At 35.2% G+C, this 22,430-nt stretch overlaps 1 protein-coding gene across 10 annotated transcripts in view; it reads right to left on the reverse strand.

Moving 5' to 3' along the window:
- LOC143255559 (ribosomal protein S6 kinase-related protein-like) overlaps window positions 1–16,590 on the reverse strand; it is an 82,068-nt gene extending 65,478 nt beyond the window's left edge. For 7 of the 10 annotated variants that reach the window (XR_013030717.1, XR_013030715.1, XR_013030718.1 and 4 more), the window contains exons 1-3: window positions 15,628–16,467; window positions 13,835–14,038; window positions 5,439–5,522 (exon numbers count right to left, since the gene is read on the reverse strand). Coding sequence is in view for 4 of the 10 variants with exons in the window: in XM_076511396.1 (XP_076367511.1) it covers window positions 5,439–5,522; window positions 13,835–14,038; window positions 15,628–15,690 (351 nt within the window). In the remaining 6 variants the exon portion in view is untranslated. Of the gene's footprint in view, window positions 1–5,438; window positions 5,523–13,834; window positions 14,039–15,627 lie in introns of all 10 variants that reach the window. The other 3 variants (XM_076511398.1, XM_076511397.1, XM_076511400.1) reach the window with 3 other exon arrangements.
- Window positions 16,591–22,430: the final 5,840 nt, after the last annotated feature.

Consider the following 22,430-nt stretch of genomic DNA (forward strand, 5'->3'; position numbering starts at 1 on the left):
TATGGGATACCTACAAAAAGTATGCCAGGTCTGTTTTTGAGCCTTCCATGCTATGTGGCAGGCAGGATTCCACCACAGACAAGAATATCATGGAAAACGAGTTGAGGATTTAGGAATACACTGAGCAGCTGCCTGTATAATACAATCAATTACTGCTACCACACAGTCATCTCTTGATGGCTTACAGATGATGGCAGGATCAAGTTCTGTGAGAGCAGTGAAAGTAGGCCAGTTTGATTTATCCAGCTTCCACTAGGGCACTCGGATCAACCATGGCTAGTCTCTCTCAAAATTATTGGAAAATGATCACTGCCTCGCAGATTATTGTCAACCCTCCATGAAAAGTGGAAGAATAACAAAGGGGAGCAAATTGAAATCAATAGCAGTAAAAAACTGACTAGGTGTATGAAAACAAGTACAAGAACCACTGCTGAGAAGAGAAAGGTTGTGATTAGAGAGCATATGCTCTACACAGTGACCCCTTCCATCAATATCAGCACTTCCCCATAGGGGATGATGTTCATTAAAGTCCCCCTGGGTTAAAAAGGGAGATGGCAACTGTTCAATGAGAGCATCAAGATCTGATTGATCATAGGTTTCTCAATGCAACAGGTAGAGAGAACTAACAGTGATGGTATGACCCAAGGAAACACAGATGGCTATGGCCTCCAAGGGTGTGTCGAGGGGCAAAGACAGGAAGGGCACATGCTGATCAACCTGCAGTGCCACCCTTCCATGCACTCGTCCATCACACAGCCTGTAATTTCTGTACAAAGAAAACTCCCAAAAGGTGACTGTATCAGCAGGTTTCAGAAATGTTTCTTGTAAGGAAAGAGACATACAGGATGGTAGGAAGCAATCAATGCTTTGATGTCATCCAGATTAGAACGTCAACCTTGACAGTTCCATTGTATCAAGGTGGTCATTTTTATTTATATCTATGTGAATTGGGTGGAGAGCCTTTCTGTTTATGACCATGTCTTTTTCCTTTATTGTCTTTATTCAAGGGAGGTCTGTTGACCTCCATGGATCCTGCTCTGGGTTGAATGGGCAGGTGTTTGCTGTTGAAAGAGGATTCCAGTGACTGAGGACATGAACAAATGATCATTTTGCACGGTGGGAGAGATGTACCCAAGGAAGTGCCTGTACCCAGAACCAAAGGAAGTGGATCTTGGGGTTTGCTGAAATGTATATTAGGGACAGAGATGGGTGTTGAAGTTTACTTATCAACTATTTTAACCATGGAGGTTAAAAGACGTTTCATTTGTTTTGAGAATGATTCTTTTGGAGGCACCACTGTAGTGGTGGAGTGAAGTGCAGGAGCATACATCCGAGATGAAGTGGTGGACAGCAACTTTCAAGTCTCAGGGTAAGTAATGTTATGAATAGTTTTCATATGCTGCACCTCTTTTTCTTCCAACCATTTAGGGCAAGAACAAAAGTAAAAAGGGTGAAAGCCATTGCAATTGATGCAATGAGATTCTGTTTCACACTCATAGGCATCGTGGCCCTTTCCACCACAACGAGCACATGTCAAGGAACCATGACATCATGTCTATGAGCGACCAAACCGCTGACACTGGAAACATCCGAGAGGGTTTTGAATGTATGGCTGTACCTTGCAATTAAGATAACCTGCTTTGATGGTGGCAGGTGGACATGATGATGTAAATGTCAGAATGAAGACACTGGTTGGCATCATAATTCCATCTTTGCAAGTGGAGACATGCCTCACTGCAGAAACTCCTTGGGTGGAAAAACCAGCAAGAATCTCTGACTCGGGGATATTCTTCAAATCCCTCTCAACAATAACTCCTTGTGATGAATTCAAAGTAGCATGAGGCGTAACCTCAATAGGAACATCCCCAATCCCCTTTAAATGCAAGAAAAGTTCATTGTGTTAAGATGTGGATGTTTCCACCAATGTGTCACCAGAGCAAAGCTTCTTTACTGACTCTGAAGAGCCAGCAAATCCCTCTAGTCCTTTCTGAATGCAAAAAGGAGACATCTGCCCTAAATGTTTATCTGAAAGAAAATGTAGTGTAAGAAAATGAGGTACAGGTGTTACAGATGTTGAAGATTGTTGCTTAGAATCTTCAAGACGTGGTTATTCACCTATGAACTGTTTTTCACTTTCCTATTTAAGTTTTTATTTGGAGGATCCACAATAAAAAAAAGAATATTTTGGTGCCCACTGACTCCATCCACCATGAAGCCCTATGAGGGGATGCACTACAATGCCAAACAAGGACACTGCAGGAACACCAGGGTTTCATGAGCACTATACCCAAACACCAGCATCGGACACAATGTTCACAACACCTGTTGAGAACATCCAACACTGGTACTTAGTTTACCCTAGCCCAAGTGGATGAGTCAAATGACCTAAGAGGGGCCACCCCAAGGCTGCCTTCAGGAATTCAATGCCAAAGTGGTGTGTTAGGGTTGAATACCTCAACCATCAAGATCCTCTCCTCCCCCCTTCATGGGTTACCACACATGGCAAACAAGTGGGTGGATGTTTAGATCCCAAAGGAGGTTAACTGAAAGAACAGAGCCTTCCTTGGGAGGTCCCCTCACCATGTACAGGAATCCACACCGAGGAGGATTACTCAGGAAGTTGGAATAACCAATAATAGACATACTAGAAGCAACAATTCTGATAAGTTGATTAATCAGTTGCTGTAAAAATTGAAAACAGTACTAATCAAACAACTAACTGTTATTTGTTAATTGTTTTCATGACAATTAATATAATCAGAATTTTGATTACCAGATTACTGTAAAAGTCAAAATCAATAACAATTGGAAAGAAAACTTATTTAGATAAATGACAAATACAGTTAATCAATCAGTTTACATGATAGTAATCAATCTGGTTGTTGATTAAAGGTAATTGACTATACTGATCACATCACTCAGCTCTAATCAGAACAAAAAGATAGCTTATATATGGTGAAGTCAGTTTTATATAACAGACTGACAAAATGTACATTTATAAATTAATATACAAAAAAACTGATACCTCAGTGATTAGAATGCACTGAATTTCTGTTGGACATCCTTGCTATTCAAACTATTTTCAGTCACTATACGAGGGCTGTTAAAAAAATACGCGGACTGTCGTCATAAAACAAAATGTACTTTATTTAGAAGTTACAGGTCTGGGACCCCTTCAAAGTACTCTCCTCTCCAACGCACACACTTATCCCAATGGTGTTTCCACTTGTTGAAACAGTCCTGGTACGCTTCTTTTGTAATGTCCTCCAGCTCCTTCATCGCATTTGCCTTAATCTTGGGAATCGTCTCAAATCTTCTTCCTTTCAAGGGTCTTTTGAGTTTGGGGAACAAGAAAAAATCACAAGGAGCAAGGTCAGGTGAGTAGGGGGGTGGGGAAGAACAGTGATCGAGTGTTTGGCCAAAACCTCACAAGTTCTGAGGCACAAATTTCGCAGCAACGTGGTGCATCTTCAATTTTTCGGTCAAAATCTCGTAACAAGATCCAACTGATATCCCACACTCTTCAGCAAGCTCCCTGACAGTCAGACGTCAATTTGTCCGCACCAGGGTGTTGATTTTGTCGACGTGTGGGTCATCAGTTGATGTGGAAGGACGTTCAGGACGCTCATCATCTTCAATGGACTGTCGACCATCCTTAAAACGTTCATGCCACTTGAAACATGCCATATGCTTCATAGCAACATCACCGTAAGCCGTGTTAAGCATAGCAAAAGTTTCAGTCGCAGATTTTCCAAGTTTAACACAAAATTTCACAGCAAGTCGTTGCTCCTTCAGGTCATTCATTCTGAAATCCGCCAAACGAAAAAAATCGCACTTCACTTAAAACCGCGTAGCTAATACACAAATGAAGATATCTGCAATCGGGAAATGGCGTCGTAACCAGCTGATTTGTGCGAACCTAGCGACACCAAGCGGATTCCCCTGAAACCAACTGGAGCTGCGCAATTCAAACAGTCCATGTATTTTTTTAACAGACCTCATACCATTCATATCAATAAAGTATGGCCAGCTCAGAAAATTTTTGTGCCTCTGCATAGATTAAGTCTCAACTTTTATTAGTAAAAACCCTCAAAGCCTACCAATACCCCACTGGATAGCAGGGCTCACGCTGTCGCTCGCCATATTTGCCAATGGCTATTATTTTTGCTTTTTGGTGAAGAAAACTTGTAATTGGCGAATATACCGGCGAAACACTGTTTGTTTACAAAATGCTAGACTGGTTCACTACATCAATGTTTTTTTAATGCAAGTATGTGGTAAGCAGATAAAAATCAATAACCCATCTGTATTCATGCAAGGTCATGGTCAGGATCGACAAACGTGTGAAAAATTGTTCAATCAACAGCGACCTAACGCCTTGACATGAATAACTCATTTGTATGTGGTTGATTAGCGGCACTATAATTAAAGGAGGACTACGAAGATTGTGATGGCTTTCACATGTGTAATTACATTATCTAATGGCACAAGTTTAGTTTGGTGATGTTTGAGTGATGATATATATTTTATTAAGCAGGGCTCTAACTAGAGAGACTTGGGAGAAGTGGTCTCCCAAAACAGACCAAACCTCACCCTTCATAAGCTCAAGGAAAAGTCATCTTATACAGATTATATTATAGAAGAAAAGAATGCTAATGACTGTAAACTTTTCCATAATTTTGTAAAATTAGAGCAAAACTTCTCCCTGGTTTGCAAGTCTAGAGAGACCCCTGTTTAGCAGCATATAGTAACAGTTACTTTTAATTTAGTGACTCGTCTTCCCATGTCATTCTTGTAATGATTTGTGTGTGAAAAACATTGAACTTTGTAACTGTGAAACTGTTGTTTTATAATAAATTTGATAAATGATAAATTCATTGAAATAAAACGTACGATAATAACTTAGTTGTCATTTATTCTTTGACTGTCTTATCGTATGTGACTAGCTGGAGGATTAGGTACAAATTGAACCTATCTGGCTAAAACACTCGCTAAAATTGGCTACCAAAAAAATAATTTGGCTAATAGCCTGGCTACAGAAAAATTTAGTCCAAGGTAAGCCCTAGATAGAGTCAGGAGATTCAAATTTTCCCCAGTTTCATACATTGAGAATGCAAAGAAAACTATTCAGCAAATTAACAACATAAAAATTGTAAATGTTATACCCTTAATCTTAGTAATACTTATAAAAGGATGCATCATTACTTCAATAAAAATTATGTTTATATCATGACAAAAATACTCTTAAACCATTTAAAATAAGACAAGTGATATATACAGCCATTCTCAAAATTAAAAAAGCAGAAAACACGGGTTCAGATATAATTGAAAATCAACTGAATTGAATTTTAGTTTCATATAATATTTGTTCTCCCTTGATATACAGAAATATAAAGAGTACGTAGAGAAAAAACAACAACAAATAAATAGTGTGATACCTTCATGGCATAAACATGTTCAGAATCTTTCTGCTGGACTAGAAGAACTGAGCCAAAAGCACCCTGAGCAATTTGTTCTTTTACCTACAAAATACACACTGATATTCATAAATCTTTATTAAAATGTTTTGAACTTGCATTTCTCAGTATATAATGAGAAAATAATTATTACATACTGAAGAACTGCATTGACATAAACAATTATAATAAATATCACTGATAACTAGAAATAAGCTTTTCATGCTTCCTATCACTTTTTGGTCTCAAAAATGTCAGAATATGGTAATTTTTTTTTACAAAATATAAAAGTTTTTGGGCATATATATATATAACAAAAGCAACAGTATGTTCAATATCAATAAAATAAAATGGCCTCCACCATTTCTTACAACCATCACATCTCAGCCTTTTATTACAAAATCAGATGGGTCTAACTAATTTTACAATATAAAGATTTTAATATTTCCACTTTGATGAAATATAAATTTTCTTTTAAGAAAAATGCTTTATGCTATGAAATTAAGAAAAAAAACATCTCTTCTGAAATGACACTTTACATAAATGAACATAAAATAACATAACATAAGTGATATTATTTGAATTACTGTAATTTTTCATACTTTAGAATGTGAAGATATATGATTTATCAGACTAGTATTGCTAATTTACAGATATGTTTAACATAACACAAGATGATTATATATACTACACTTAACCAATATTCAAGTTGGTTCTTAAAATCAAAGTTAAAAATAATTTTCAGTTTACTTAACAATATCAGTCAACATAGTGGAGTCAGAGAAGCTTTACTAGTACACAAAACATAATGAAAAGAATTTATTAACATACAACTGCTCTGACCATATCTTTAACTAAGGTATGACTACATTCTTGAGCAAAATTTTATAAAATAAGAATACAGTATAGTTTTACTATACACTGGTATATAAAATGCTTAAAAGTCAGGTGTAGAAATCAACTTGCTCATAGAAACTAAAGTTTATATCTTTTTTTTTTCTTTTCTAAGATATACTACTATCAAGAAAATTTTACATTAAAATTTCAGAAAGTAGAATAACTCTGCATTTAATGATTAAATGAATTTGAAAAACTATTATATACAGAAAACTCCCAAGCTAGGATTCTTATGTGTGCATATTTATATGAAATGCAGGAATGTTAATTTTTACATACATGTTAATCTAATTTATAATTTCAATGCTAAGATTTTTCCTACACTAAAAATATATTTCCAATGGATACTTACTTCTACTTACATAATAGCTTTTCTTGTTTAGTGATGCCCTCTATATGTACAAGTGTTTTGCTTGCCGCTAGTCTTGACACATACACCTACCCAACATGGTTAATGTGGTACAGCTGCTTTATTGCATGCAAATAATTCTACAACAACTCACCAACAGGAGTATGACAAACTTTCCTGTCATAGATGGTATATTATATAATGCAATCTTTACTCTGAGAGTAGGCAAAAAAGTAGCACCAAAAGTGTGGGAGGAGGTAAATTTTTATCAAAAATTGAAAATGTTGATTGTAGGAGTGTATGTGTTTTTTTATAGCAAAGCCACATCGGGCTATCTGCTGATCCCACCGAGGCTTTCACGGTAGGAAGTTATAACTTTTGATATGATAACTTACTTCCACTCACATAATAGTTATAATCCCACAATGGAGGGACCATTAAAAAATTTACAAAGATAAGCACTCCTGGTACAGAAACACACCAAGTATACTCATCATATCTGATCAGTACTTATGTGTTACTAATGGGGGCCAAAAAGGGGCACAATAAATACTCAAATGGACCTGCCAAATGGTGTAATGTGGCTAGAGTGCATAAGAGCATAACTGTTAGCTTAACTCCAGTCTAAAACCAAGCAGCATTGGGTATTTATCTGGTCTGGAGTAGGAGGAGGGTTCCTACTATTTGAAATAGATTTTAAAATTAGGAAAATTATAGCATGTGATATGATACCTTACCTAGCATGCATACCATAACTGGTGGGTCCAGGCATCATCAGGTATTTATCTAAAGTAGGAGGAGGAGTCCCAACCATTTTCACCAAGAGCTCACAAAGCAGAAGAGAATGTAACTTTTGTTCAAACTACCCATGCAGGACAAATGTGCAAATCCAGTAAATAACCACAATTAGGTCACATGGGAACCTACACCCTTGTGCAAATTAACTGAAACAAGATGGAAAATTATGATTTTTTCAATTTTTTGGTTTTATTTCTGAGAATCCAAAAATTACTCACAAATTAATACATGATATGACCGCCTTTATTTTTCAGAAGATCATTAATCTGCTTTGGCATCAAGTCCATGAGTTCACTGCAATCTATACTAATTTTTGGATTGCGACACCAGATATCAATTATGGCCTCAATTAGCTTATCTTTCATAGTACAGTCTTTTCCCCGAAGTCTTTCTTTACAAATCATCCAAATTTTTTCAATAGGATTTAAGTCTGGAGAGTTTCCAGGCCAGTCCAGCACCTTTATTCGCATTGTAGTCATGAAATTCTTCACAAGTTTCAATGTGTGGTACGGAGCCAGAAATTGCTGAAAAATGCCAGATCCATCTGGAAATCTCTTCTTCAATTCTGGAAGACTCTTCTCTGCAAAACTTCTATGTACTGTGGTCCTCGCATCATACCTTCTAAGATATGTAAGTGTCCGATGCCATAGTAGCTGAAAAAGCCCCAAAACATCTTCTTCAAGGGATGTTTTACGAACTGATTGATGTGAGATTCTCAAAGTTTCTCACCTAGAAATCTGCAAACATGCAGACTTTTTTGACCCTGTATGAAGAAATGAGTCTCGTCACTGAATAACACCTTCCTCCATTGTTCTTGCGTCCAGTTCTTGTATTTCAGACCCCATTGATACAGTTTTTTCTTCATTAAGTTGGTAAGAAGTTGTTTTTTTACTGGTCTCCTTGCCCTTCTAATGCAATTTCGAATGACGTAATATTCCCCAAAATGTCATCATATATCCCAAAAATAGATCGACCATACTGCAAAACACACCTAATGATGCCGTCTGTGTGAAAAAATGACAATTAAAGGAAATCAGCAGGTCCAGCGAGCCTACACCGACCGCCATGCTGAAAATATTGTAAAATAACCATTTGTTTCAATTAATTTGCACAAGGGTGTACATCTGTAAGCAACAGTAGGAATGAGGAATGAAATATGCTGGTTCACTCAATACCAGACAGCACTGGAAATTTATCATCCAGTCTCTGGTAAGATGAAGACTTCCTACAAGTCGTATTTGTAAGGATTTATGTTGACTGGTCCAACTATAATCCAACAGCAGATTACCCAGAAATCAACATCAAGGCAGTGGTAGGATAAGGGATCCCAGCTGGAGTCATGAACTGCATTTTGGTGGATCATCTCTAGTCCATAACAAGACAGCATCAGGTATTGTGCATTAAGTCCACAGTAAGAGGAGAGTTTACTCCATTAGAACACTACTGCCCTACCTTAAACTGAATGTGATTGAGCCAACTCAGAAGGATGCCTCCATGATCCATCACCTCAGCAGCTAGAAGATGGTAAGTAGTAAATTCTCCTGTACTCCACTTGAAGAAAGAGACAAACAATACAGTGAGGAGTCCAGAGAAACACAACACTGAAGAAAGTGCAATGGGTGACAATGAAACCCTATTTTTAAAAGCAAGCCAGTCCTGATTTATTCAACCAGGATCAGAGGGATGGGTAGCTATATTGACACTGTTGTATTCATGATAGTCTATGAGTAAGTAGAGTCTGGAACAGGCATATATATGACACAAAATACCTTAAGGATGAACCTACTAGTAGTCCTTTGGCAAACCTCATCTCAACAGTGGGTGATATTGATACAGAAGAACATACAGTGCAGATTTATGGAATAGTATACCTGAACAGGCACAACTCACAACAGAGAACTAACATGTAAAATTAAGCCACTGTAAGGAAATAAAGAAATATTGAATTACACATCCATTCACAGTTGAATGGTGCAGGATGGCAGTTGGTGGTATTTGGTAACCTGATGAGGAGATGGATACATGATGAAGTCAAAGAGAAATGAAGGCGTATGCTGTTGTACACATGCCATCCAAAATGATCTCCCCTAATGGGCAACAGAAGTGGACAGCCAGTTAGCGGTGAATTGCCAGAAGAAAGCCATTTAGGAAATACAGCATTGAAGGGCATGAACTAAACAGTGAATTCCTTTGACAGATACTGAACTGAACATACATAAAGATTTTAGTCACAACAGGTGAGGAACTTCCATATGTACCTCATGCTGTATTTACATGGAAGCATGTTGTTACTGTCTTGCAAAATAAATCAATAAAAGTCAATTCTAGTAAGTAAATGGAAACTATAAATGTTTTCAGTGCTTCTGAAAAGCTGTTATATCCTAAATGATACAGGTGGCACTGCTATTTTGCTTAATGCTTAACTGCATACAATAAATCCCCATGAGTAACATACAACAAAAGGAAATTGTCTAATTTCTTAAAGTAGGAAACAAATACAAAATTTTGGCAAAAGAAGAATATTAGTTCTACTCCAAGAAACAAAAATGACAGTGTAACCATACATTTTGGGAGCTATAAAGAGCCACTCAGGTTGTCAGAGTGACTATTAATTTTTTAAAATTTCTCGTCATAAAAAATTAAACCACTAAAAACATTAGTGAAATGTATTCTATTAAACACCACAGTTAAAAATTATGAATACCTGTTAGCACAAATATCTCTACTACTAAACTGCCAGTGCATGCATACCACATAGGGAGAAGTTTATTCATAACTTTTTAAAAGCAAAATAGGTCAAATAATATAGCTCCATTGTTTGTAGACAACAGATTTTCTATTTTTGCCGACAAGAGAATGCTAAATTTCATTCACAAACTTGATAGCAGTAAAAATAGCAAAATCTGATTTGCATATGCAAGAACATGACTTGTACCTGTTGAAATAAATCCTAAATAATTTATCCACAGACTTTGTCTCAAATTACTGATCTAGTTATATATTACACATCAAAGTGTAAATATGTTGTGTAATGTAACTTTTGTTTATATTTATCTTGCATCTTATGAAGTAATTTTCCATCATGCTCTACGTCCTGTCTGCTTGCCTTAAGTGTTTGTTTTTTTAAAGACAAGAATTTGTTGCTCCCCTTTATTTTACTTATGACTACCACTGTTAAAAGTATTAAACTTAGTGTTACTAAAGGCTATCCAATATAAAATTCCTTACTTTATTCTCTGTTATCTCCTAATTTTTGTAATGGATGTGATGGCTGTATGACATCATTATATTTGGGTGTTTAGTGCAATTAAATAATCAAGGAAGCATCAGGCTTGTTAATTAACTATATTCAACTAATAAACAATTTTTCCAGCATAAAACAGAAAATTGGAATAACTAATCAATTAAGTTGAGTAGCCAGGAATTAATCAAATATAATGAGAAATTCGAAAAGACAACATTTCAAGTACCTGAACAGTTGTATTAATTGATAGTTATTACGAGAAACATTAATTTTGATATGATGATAACTTTTGTGAAATTAATAAGTTTAATCATAATCTTGATTAATCAATTATTTTGTGTGGCAATAACTGACCAACTTAGTACTCATATGTAATCAATTAAATGATTTAATAACCCACCTCTAGTCAATATGATATATATTATTAGTTTAGAATATAAAAAGCATGAATTATCACATTATTCACAAGATTATAAAAACCAGAAGTATAAAGCAAATTGTACAAAGATTTTGTTTTCTACTTTCAATGTTTGTAAAAAAAAACTCCTACTGTATACAATGGTAGTTTCTTGTTTTTGTATTACAATGTTTTTTAAATACTTAACTATCTTTTTTCTTACTTTTATGTGCTGAAGAAATTCTGGAGCTTAGTTGTATCTGTAATCTTGATGTTCAATCATTGACATGTTAGAATGTTACTTTGATTTGAATGGATCTTTCAGGAATTGTGGGCTGACTGGTCAAAATTCTGAGATTCTTCTACAATTACTAATGGTATAATTATTTGGACTATTATTCTTGTCTTTATTATTTTCTCAATGCTTTGACCAATGAGTTCTCTGGCTGTTGTCAGGTGTTATAACAGAAACTGTTTTTAATGCATCACAATCAGAAAACTTTTTTGTGTGCAATTTCCAGGATTTCAAATTCTCAAACCTGGGATCATGAATATGGACACACCGACCATTTGGCTGATATAACACCTAATGGTGGCTGGAAAATTCAATGGTTAAAACGTAGTGAAAATAATAATACACATAATAAAGATGAGAATAATAGTCAGAATAATTATACCATTAGTAATACTAACACCTTGTCTCAATCATTCCATAAAACTATTCTTCTACAGTTATGGTACATAGATTATGTTTGTTCCAGAAGTGAAGTTCTAATGTGTATTCATTACATTTTTATTCTGTAAAAACAAACCAACAGAAATGTTTCATTGGAATGTGAAGTTATGAAGTCAGTGATGAAAATGGAAAGTTCAATGACAAATTATTCTGTGTTAACTTTTAATGACACATTACATCGCATATCAGTTTTATTACTGAGCTGAGAGAATAAAACTGAGCTGTTGTGATAAATAATACAGTGTATACGAAGATCACTTAAGAAGTGTTTATGAACAAGTATTCACCACCTTCAGATCAAGAGTATATTAAAAAGTATAAATTCTTTAAAACAATAAAAGTGCTAGCAGCTGTTCTGAAGCCTCATAATGGCTCCATTTTATCAACATTGTAAATACTATGCTACTTGAAGGACTTTCACAAAAGATGAGGGAAAGAAGAAGAAGAATACCCAAGGACATTACAAGCATGTTATTATTCCAGCCTACAAACTAACCAATCTGAATTATATATGTCACAATGGGAATGATCTCCCATACAACAGTAATTACACAAGCAAACAAAAAACTGTATCTTTAGAAAATATGAGTGAAAGGAAATGAAGAAAACATCCTAAAACAATACAAATTATTCCTTACCTATATATTTTATACATGTTTCAATGGGAAGGATTTCAATGATCAAGGCTTTGATTCAGTATATGACCTCAGAAAAACTGATGACAATTTCAATTTTTAATGATCAGTAAAGTATTCTTATCCAAGTGAAACCCATTGCTGCTGTGGATCCTGAAAATCTTTCTCTGTTAACTAGATGTAAAAGCCTGTACCATCACTCTATCTTAGGCAGTTAGTTGACTTACGGATTAAGGAGACTCATGACTGGTTACTGCATGAGTCTATGGTTGTGAAAAACAGGAAGACAGCCTAATTTTTATCTGATGAAAACTGCCCTCTTGAAACTGAAGATCAGGAAGAAATAAATAAAAAACAGGACAGTGGAGAAAAAATGACAACAGTGGATATACTTGGTAAGGAGGAAACAAAGACTTAAATATCACATTCGATTAGCCACAGACATTGCTTAACAAGGTTTTATTTTTTAATGCAGATAACTTGTAGCTTCTAGCATTATTAGACAATAACTGTGCTACCTTGAAATAAATATAAAAACTTACATAAATAGCTAAAAATAAGATATCCACAAAAACAGTGTTTGTTACTGAATTTGAAGTTGTGATGTAATGAAATAAAAACTTCTAATAGAATGAGATTTTACAACAGCTTAGCCAGATTAATTAAATATTTTCAGTAAGTTTATAATGCATGAGACATGTATCTGGTGTTGGTTGGTTTTATGGCTGCCTTTTCATTTATTTATTTTTTTGTTCTGCACAAAATTAAATACAACTTCCTTGCTCTGTATGTGTGTGTATATAGTTAAGTGTTCACTGATATTTATTTGACCATAGATATATTTATGTATGTATAAGTAAATGTCTGACTAGCAAATAGAAATACTTTTTAATAGTCCTATAAAATCAAAACATACCTTCTTAGGCATTTATTTATAATATTTGCAATTCCTGGAAATATTCCCAAAAAATATTGGTAGACTCAACTCTTATTAATGTTGTAGGTGTAATTTTAAAATTACTGATCAAATGCAAACAAAGATTACTGAACCAAACACTAGAGATAAAAATCACTTGAAATGTTGATATTTTTATTATTTTGAGGCAATTGGAGCTGGTTCAAAATAGCTTGGTTTGATTGACATAATTCATAATAGTAGCTTTTTCCTCATCACAACCATAATGTTACAAAATCCACCTGTTGTATATAGTGTATTTATTAACTGACACCACATCTTTTTAAACTCTTACATATGTTCACACAGAAGAGATACTACTTAATTTTTAGAAAATTTTAATAAAACTAACTTATGTTTTTCTCACCTGAAATTTCTGTTCTTCTAATGCTCCTCTTACAGGAAACTCTGGTAGAAACATAGCTTCTACAAGTGCAACTGGCCAGGTTGTTTTTGTTGCTTCATACTGATTACCAGAAGTGGACTGCTGCCATCGTCGGCGAGAAGTTCGAGACCAAGGTCGTTGTACGCTACTTACAGACTGACCACTGTGAACACTTGAGAAACTGAACTGAAGCAATACAAAAAATTAATGGAAACAATTACTGACATATATGGTTATTTAATACCACAATGAAAGACTTAGAAACTATATTCAATAAGGTATTAAGATATTATCATCAGAACCTTGCTAAAGAAGGCAAAATGACCAAAATGAGTACATCCCATATTTAAAACAATAGACAAATCATCAGAACCAAACTAGAGATTTGTATATCCAAAAGTACCAAGCTATTGTACTTATCAAACTAAAATTCAAACAACTGAATCCAAAAACTTACTACATTATTGGATAAACTATTCTGTAAACTTATAAATAACAGAAATCATTTTACCAAAGAATGAGTTAGAATTTCAGATTTAGAGTCAGACTTATTACTTCCTAATACATACTTTCAAGTTTACGTTTAAACTTTTCTAACGTCATTACAGAAACACAACTACTCATACAGAGGCAAATTAAAAGTCACTTGATCTCTTCAAAAATTAGAAGTTTGTAAATCTAATGTGTGAAAAAACTGTTGTATCAATTTGTTGTAGATGAAATTAAAAAAGATAAGAAATTGTTTTTGGGTTTCCAGTGCTACAAATGACAGGCAACTGCACAAGTTTTTATACTAACTGCCTAAATATAACTTACAAGTATATTTTACTGCAGGAAATTTAGAAACTTTCCATGGCAGTTTTAAAATAAAAACTATAGAACCTATATGTACACAGACAGTGGTGATGGCTGTTCTCCCTGCAGGCAAATAGCATGGTTCTTGGTTATCAACAGAATAAACACATGATCCTCTGAGTGGCAGAAGAAAAATACAGTTGTGGTCCTATAACTAGCAATCTGTAATTAAATTAATTGCTGAATGGCAAAAGTTTCACAGAAACAACCATATGTAGTATACAGTATCAACTATTCTACTACCTGGCTTATTGACAACTAAAGTAGTTGTTGACTTTTCTTTTGAACCCAGGTGGCATGGCAGTGACCAGTACTCTAGATTACTATCTTTGTCCACATGCATGTGCATATGGAAAAAGAAACTACACCTTCTGTCATAGGACACAAATAGCTAATTTTCTGTTAGGAAATACGACCATTTTAATACATGTAGGATCATCCTGTGCTTCCTTCACAGCATAATTATAGGTATTTCACATGTAAAATTAGGACAAACAGTTCCTGTCAATACATCCATACATGGAAACCAGTTGCTTGTGAATGGTGAAAAATTAAATTTAGTGAGTAAGGAGAGGTATTAATTAGTCTGCTAGTTCCTTGAAATTTTTCATTAATGTAATAACTCTTAAGGTGTATTTTTTTTTACATATAAGCATAAGATTATTATTGTGGGTTGAGTATTTTCTACTAATTCTAGCGTGTAAAGGGAAGATATTCCTACACTCATACTGCACGATCTCGTATTTCACAAACATCTTTATTTCATTTGAAAACTTACGTTTAAGCACTGATTTTTCTTACGTATGTATTGAACTATTGCATACTGATAGGCTAATATTTAAACATAAAAACAATATAAGTTATAATATATTAATCTATTTTGTTACAGTCATGTTCCTAAAAAACAAAGTTAGGCTTACCTGACTCTGGGTAGAATACCATCGTTTATTGAGAGATGGTGAATTTGACTGTGCGTTTCCCATTTAACTGAGAACAACTGCACATTTTTCTGACCCTAATCAGTAACTATTAAATTATGTTTAACTTTTTCAAATGTCATTACCAAATGCATTTAGGTAAACACTCAGTTGTAATCTTTATATTTAACATTAAGGGTAATTCAAATACGATTTGTAACCTTCCAGTTTCACAACTCCGCACACCTGTATAATAAGTTATGAAACATCTAAAATTTAGATTCACTTTTAGACGGCTGAGTTAAGTAATTGATACATTTTATAATAAATATTTCCGTTCCCACGTGAGATATAAAAGTAAATTTAATCAAATTAAGTCAACAACATAATTTTATAAATAATTTATAGTGTTATTATTTTCTCGGGCTCAACATACATACATTGTGTGGAAGCGTGAAATACAATCTTTCAGTTTAGTATTCTTGTCTTTACAGTTTTACTAAAACTTTAATTCCCCGCTAATACAGCAGTAAGTCTACGAATATATAGCCCTAAACACAGGAATTCAATTCAACTCGGTAGGTGCAGTAGATAGCCCGAAGTGGCTTTTCTATCATAAAAACAAACTGAAACTTTACAGTAGAACTGTACAGGCAAGAATATTGAAAACAAATTTAATTTTATTTGTAATAATTAATAAGTTCTTAATATCATAACATATTACTCTGAGATTAAAAAAAAACACTTTAATACTACGACCAGTTCTAGATTACTATGGTATTAACAAAGAAATACGATACTCTATAACCGTAGCGCTCTCGAAAGGTAGACATTTCTTCAAAAGCAAACTGATTTACTTTTCTTCTTAATAATGTGAATGAGTCCGAAAGAGGTATTTTCAAGAACCTGTTGCCATTTTGTTACAGAAATTCTCGTCATAAGCGTCTGTTGTGATGGATGCTTTTTATCTGAGAGATAGGGGAAATGTTTATATCATTTATATTACAGAACAGAAACTTGGCATATTGATGGTGTCTGGTGAGTTTCTCAATGAGTTTTATAAATTTCTGAAATATTTTTCTTTTGTACTTGAGAGATACGCAGCTTGGTTTGGGTCGAGTGTTGTCAGATACTGGGCTGAAAGTGTCACTGGAAACGTTATATAAAGGAAGAGGGAGTTCAAGGGAAAGGATATAGAAGCTGTTTTCTTCAGAAAGTGTGTGAAAGAGTGACAAATCACAAGATATAGGTTGAAAGTCATTATGAGATCTGATGTTAGTGGAAGAAGATCTAAAACGTTTTGCTGAAGGGAACTCTGCATGATAAGAGAAAGTATGGTTGTCTGGAGAAAATTGTAATGTAGAGCACATAGTATTTCCACTAGCATTGGTTTTGTGTAATTTTCAAGACAGGGAAGTGGAAGATGAAGGGTTTGTGACTATGGAAGAGCAAGCAACTGAAGCGTAAGAAAAGTGAATGTTGTTTTTAGTGGAATTTGATGTTGGCAGGAAAGTGTGATTTATGTTGAGTTTGTCAGCAGAACCAAATGAACCTGGAAGCTCACTGTGAGACAATGAATAAGTTTCTAGATGGAAAGATTGAGAGAAAAAATACTAAAGTGTGAGACTTTGGAAGCTTTCGAGACAGGAATGGATGTAAAGTATTGATAGAAGAGGAAACAAGATCTGCTAGAAACAGCAAAGTGAGATAGTTGTAGTGACATGGAATAGGAACACAAACCTGGTAGAATACAACAAGAGATAAAGTATTTGAAGTTTGAAGTCTAAGTAAATATACATGAGAAGTTGTGGAAAAGTTCGTCACACACACGAGAAAATTAGTGAGTAGTATCAGGTTTGTTTGGGTAATGAAGGCAACTTAGGGATGAAGTTTACGTAAGTTTATGGTTAGTTCGTTAAAGTGTAGGATTTTATTGCTAAGTTGTGTGATTAGTTTGACACTTTACGTGTTGAGATCATTAGATGAAAAGTCTTTTTTTCACGTGCTTATGGATTACACTAGAGATAGCCAGTTTATGTGTGATCTAAGGCTACGGGCTCGGCATGGCCAAGCGTGTTAAGGCGTTCGACTCGTAATCCGAGGGTCGCGGGTTCAAATCTCGCTAGCACTAAACATTCTCGCCCACCCAGCCGTGGGAGCGTTGTAATGTGACGGTCAATCCCACTATTCGTTGGTAAAAGAGTAGCCCAAGAGTTGGCGGTTGGTGGTGATGACTAGCTGCCTTCCCTCTAGTCTTACACTGCTAAATTAGGGACGGCTAGCGCAGATACCCTCGTGTAGCTTTGCGCGAAATTCAAAACAAACAAAAAATTCTAAGGCTCTGAAAAGCAGTGTTAAGTGGAATTAACGGTCTGTTTCAGGGCATTAATATCAAAATTGTTTGTTTGTTTGTTATAACTTTTGCGCAAAGCTACACGATGGCTATCTGCGCTAGCCGTCCCAAATATTGCAGTGTAAGAATAGAGGAAAGGCAGCTAGTCATCACCATCCATTTCCAACTCTTGGGCTACTCTTTTACCAACGAATAGTGGGATTGATCGTCACGTTATAACACCCTTACAGCTAAAAGGGCAAGCATGTTTGGTATGACGGGGATTCGAACCCGCGACCCTCGGATTACGAGTCGAGTGCCTTATCCACCTGGCCATACCAGGTATATTAATAGCAAAATGAATTACAAGAAATCGCAGGAAAATGATCATAGTTATGACATCGTCTATTTTAACTCCACTGATGTATTTTGAACAGACTCGATGTCTAGTAAGAAATTTTAAGTGTTTATGTAGTTACTTGAGAACAGAGTCAACTAAAATACCTATGTTAGGAAATAAAAATGATATACTTACGTGAATTGGGTACGACGTCCTTACATCGATATATTTTTGTGATTTTAGGATCTATGTGTTTTCTTAACATTATGAATATGGAATTAACAAAACATTTTTAATGTCTTTTTCTCGTTTTTTTTTTTTAGTCCAGAGCCACGTACTAGACTACCTACTTTATCTTCGTCGCGGGATTGTGCCCTGAATTTTAAAAAAGTTATTATGATAAATTTCTACAAAGGCTTTCCAGTACTTACAACAAAGTACGACGTGGTCTTTTATTATTGAAGATTAGAACAAAGTTGCGACAGATTTTCACAATAAACTAGATTGTCACTATTATTTTGCAATGTACAACGACAAAGATTGAAAGCCATAAAAATGACTATAATACCTCTTATTATTCAATTAAATTTTTATTATTCTTCTCAATATTAATATAGAGCGCTATTAATTATGGCAGACTTAGAAATAATATTGCCAATATATTTTGTTCCCTTAAGTAATATAAAAAAGCGTTTCTACGATATATTTTGTGAAAAAAGACATGCAGATCTTAAACGTATGCGATTAACACTTTGTTTGCTGAGGATTGTTTGTTTGTTTTTCTTACAGCAAAGCCACATAGGGCTATCTGCTCAGCCCACCGAGGGGAATCGAACCCCTGATTTTAGCGTTGTAAATCCGGAGACATACCGCTGTACTAGCGGGGGTCATTTGCTGAGGAATTTTTGATATGGTTGGATATCATAATAATAAACATAATAACAAAAATGATAAAAAAAATGTGTATAAAAATAAAATATCATGTACCTAAAAACATTTTACGCGTTATTCAAATTTGAAATCATAAAAATCGACTATTGAATCATGCAGTCGCTTTTTTACTTCTATATACCCATTGCTCGATCGTGTTCTTTTATTGTATGGGTTCCTCAAATTAAGTAGTGAAAATATTTCGAAGTCCAATCCATGAATAATAAAAAAAACTCAATTCATTTCTTTCCAGGTCCGGCTTGGCCAGGTGGTTAAGGCACTGGACTCCTAATTTGAGGGTCGCGGATTCGAATCCCCGTCACACCAAACATACTCACTCCTTCAGCCATGAGTATGTTATAATGTAACGGTCAATTCCACTATCTGTCGGTAAAAGAGTAGTCCAAGAGTTGACAGTGGATAATGATGACTCGCTGCCTTCCCTCTCTAAAATCTTTCTCTGTGAACTCAGCAGATAGCCTTATGAAGCTTTGCTGTAAGGAAAAGCACACACACCTCCCCTTTAGTCTTACACTGCTAAATTAGGGACGGGTAGCGCAGAAAGCCCTTGTGTAGCTTTGCGGGGAATTCAGACAAACAGTAATTTTTTACCCACAGTTGACTACACGTTACTATCCCTTTCACAGAGTTGTAGACCTAATTTCACAAAGAGCATGTTTACTATCAACAGCAGAATTTGCTCGCTAATACTGCTACTAATGTGTAAATAAAATGATTTGTACAATTTCACAATTATGTAATTGAATATACAGATATGAATACTTCAGTAACTTCTTTATCACTGAAAAAACCAAAAATGACTTAATACTTTCCTAATTCTCGTATTTATAATGCATCCTTATTTCTTGATATTTTATAAAGTATCTCAATCATTAAAATTCACGAACAGACTATATATTATGGGACTATAATAAACTTTTTAATCTATTATCATCACTAGCTGGGGTATCCATACCATGGAAGGAAGTTATATAATTTCATGATTAATGAAAGATTATCTAAAAACATGAGAAGTTGTTTCCTTTATATATATATATTTTTTAAAAAGGCCCATAAAAACAGGGGCGAAGTTGTGGTTAAAAGACCCTAATGAAAACCGCAAAATACAAAATTGAAAATTTGTGTGTATTTCCCCATAGACCTAATGGACCTTCAAACACTGCTAGCTAAAATCTTAAGACCAATGAACAAAAAGAAAAAATATGCATTTTGCGTTGTTAGACTCGATCACTTATTTGAGTAAAGCTTCGAAAGATGACAATAAGAAAAGGGAAATAAAAATAAAAACTGTTTAACATTTAATAAGAAAAATGTGAACACTATAAAATTAGCCTAAATACTAACTGGTCAAAACTTTAAGACCATACTGAAACGAAGTGTTAATCGGTAAACACATAACGAAATTTAGTCATTTGTGTTCAAGCATTAGCATTGTCAACATCTCCCACTGACATCTCCTGTGTTACATTAGGTAAAAACATGGCAAAGGATAAATGCTGACAAAGTTTGAACGTGGCGTATGTGTCGAACTGCAAAAGCAAGGTCTCTCTCAACGTGCTATCGCTGGTGAGATTGGGCGTAGTAAAACTGCTGTTGCAAATTTATTAAAAGACCCTGAGGGACACGGAACGAGAATTTTAAGTAGTCGACCCAAGAAAATTTCGCCGGCGTTGAGCAGGAAGATTCAGTGGGCTGTCCGGCAAGACACCAGCCATTCTTCGAACCAGATTAAGGCCCTTACGGTCGCAGAATGCAGCTCAAGAACAATAAGACAGCATCTGCGAGAGAAAAACTTTAAAAACCGTAAACGTTTTCAAAGGCCACGCCTCTTTCCACACCATGAAACAGCTCGGTTAAACTTTGTTGAGATGCACCAAACATGGGACGTAGAAAAGTGGAAGAAGGTTTTGTTCTCTGATGAGGAAAAAGTTAACCTGGATGGTCCAGATGGCTTCCAACGTTACTGGCACGACAAGGATATCCCACCGGAGACATTTTCTACACAACACAGTGGAAAAGGTGTTTTCTCCTTCCATGGAACAATGGAGCTTCAGGTTATACAGGGGCGTCAAACAGCAGCTGGCTACATTGGCATGTTGGAGAGAGCATCCTTATTGACTGAAGGCCCTCGCTTGTGGAAAAATGGCTGGATCTTTCAGCAGGATAGCGTTGCAATCCACAATGCCCCCAGGACAAAGGACTTTTTCATGACGAATAATGTGATTCTTTTGGACCATCCAGCGTGTTCCCCTGAACTGAACCCCATCGAAAATGTTAATGGGGGTGGATGGCAAGGGAAGTCTACAGAAATGGACGTCAATTTCAAACAGTGCATGATCTTCGTGAAGTCATCTTCACCACTTGGAATAACATTCCAGACAGCCTTCTGCAAACGCTTATACCGACCATGCCAAACCGAATGTTTGAAATTATTTGCAATGACGGCCGTGCAACTCACTACAGAGACCTCTTGTTGGGCATTTCCTTCCCTGTTTAGGACTTTTTTTTTTTGGTATGGTCTTAAACTTTTGACCAGCTAGTATTTAGGCTAATTTCATAGTGTTCACATTTTCATTCTTAAATGCTAAGAAATTTTTTTATTTATTTTCCCTTTTGTTATTTTCATGTTTCGAAGCTCTACTCAAATAAGTGGTTGAGTCTAACAACGCAAAATCCATATTTTTTTCATTATGTTCATTGGCCTTAAGATTTTGGCCAGAAGTGTACCAATTTTGATGAAGAATCATCCACACCCTGCGAAGTATTTAAACGAACATACAACAGACAGTACTGTTATATTTCGGCCTGGCATGTCCAGGTGGTTAAGGCACTCAAATCGTAATCCAAGGGTTGCGGGTTCGAATCCCCGTTACACCTTTCAGCTGTGGGGTGTTATAATGTTGCGGTCAATTCCATTATTCGTTGGTAAAAGAGTAGCCCAAGAGTTGGCAATGGGCGATGATGACTAACTGCCTTCTTTCTAGTCTTATACTGCTAGATAAGGAATGGGTAGTGCAAAAAGTCTTCGTGTAGCTTTGCACGAAATTAAAAAAAAAGTATCTCTATAACAGATAAAAAATTTTGGTTTAATGGTTTTTCGTAACTGATAGATCATTTTGGTTTAAATAATTTATAAGATAATTTCGTATAGCATGATTACAGATATATAATTTTATAAATAAA

Source organism: Tachypleus tridentatus, chromosome 7 (assembly GCF_004210375.1).
Source record: "Tachypleus tridentatus isolate NWPU-2018 chromosome 7, ASM421037v1, whole genome shotgun sequence".
Taxonomy (NCBI): Eukaryota; Metazoa; Arthropoda; class Merostomata; order Xiphosura; family Limulidae; genus Tachypleus; species Tachypleus tridentatus.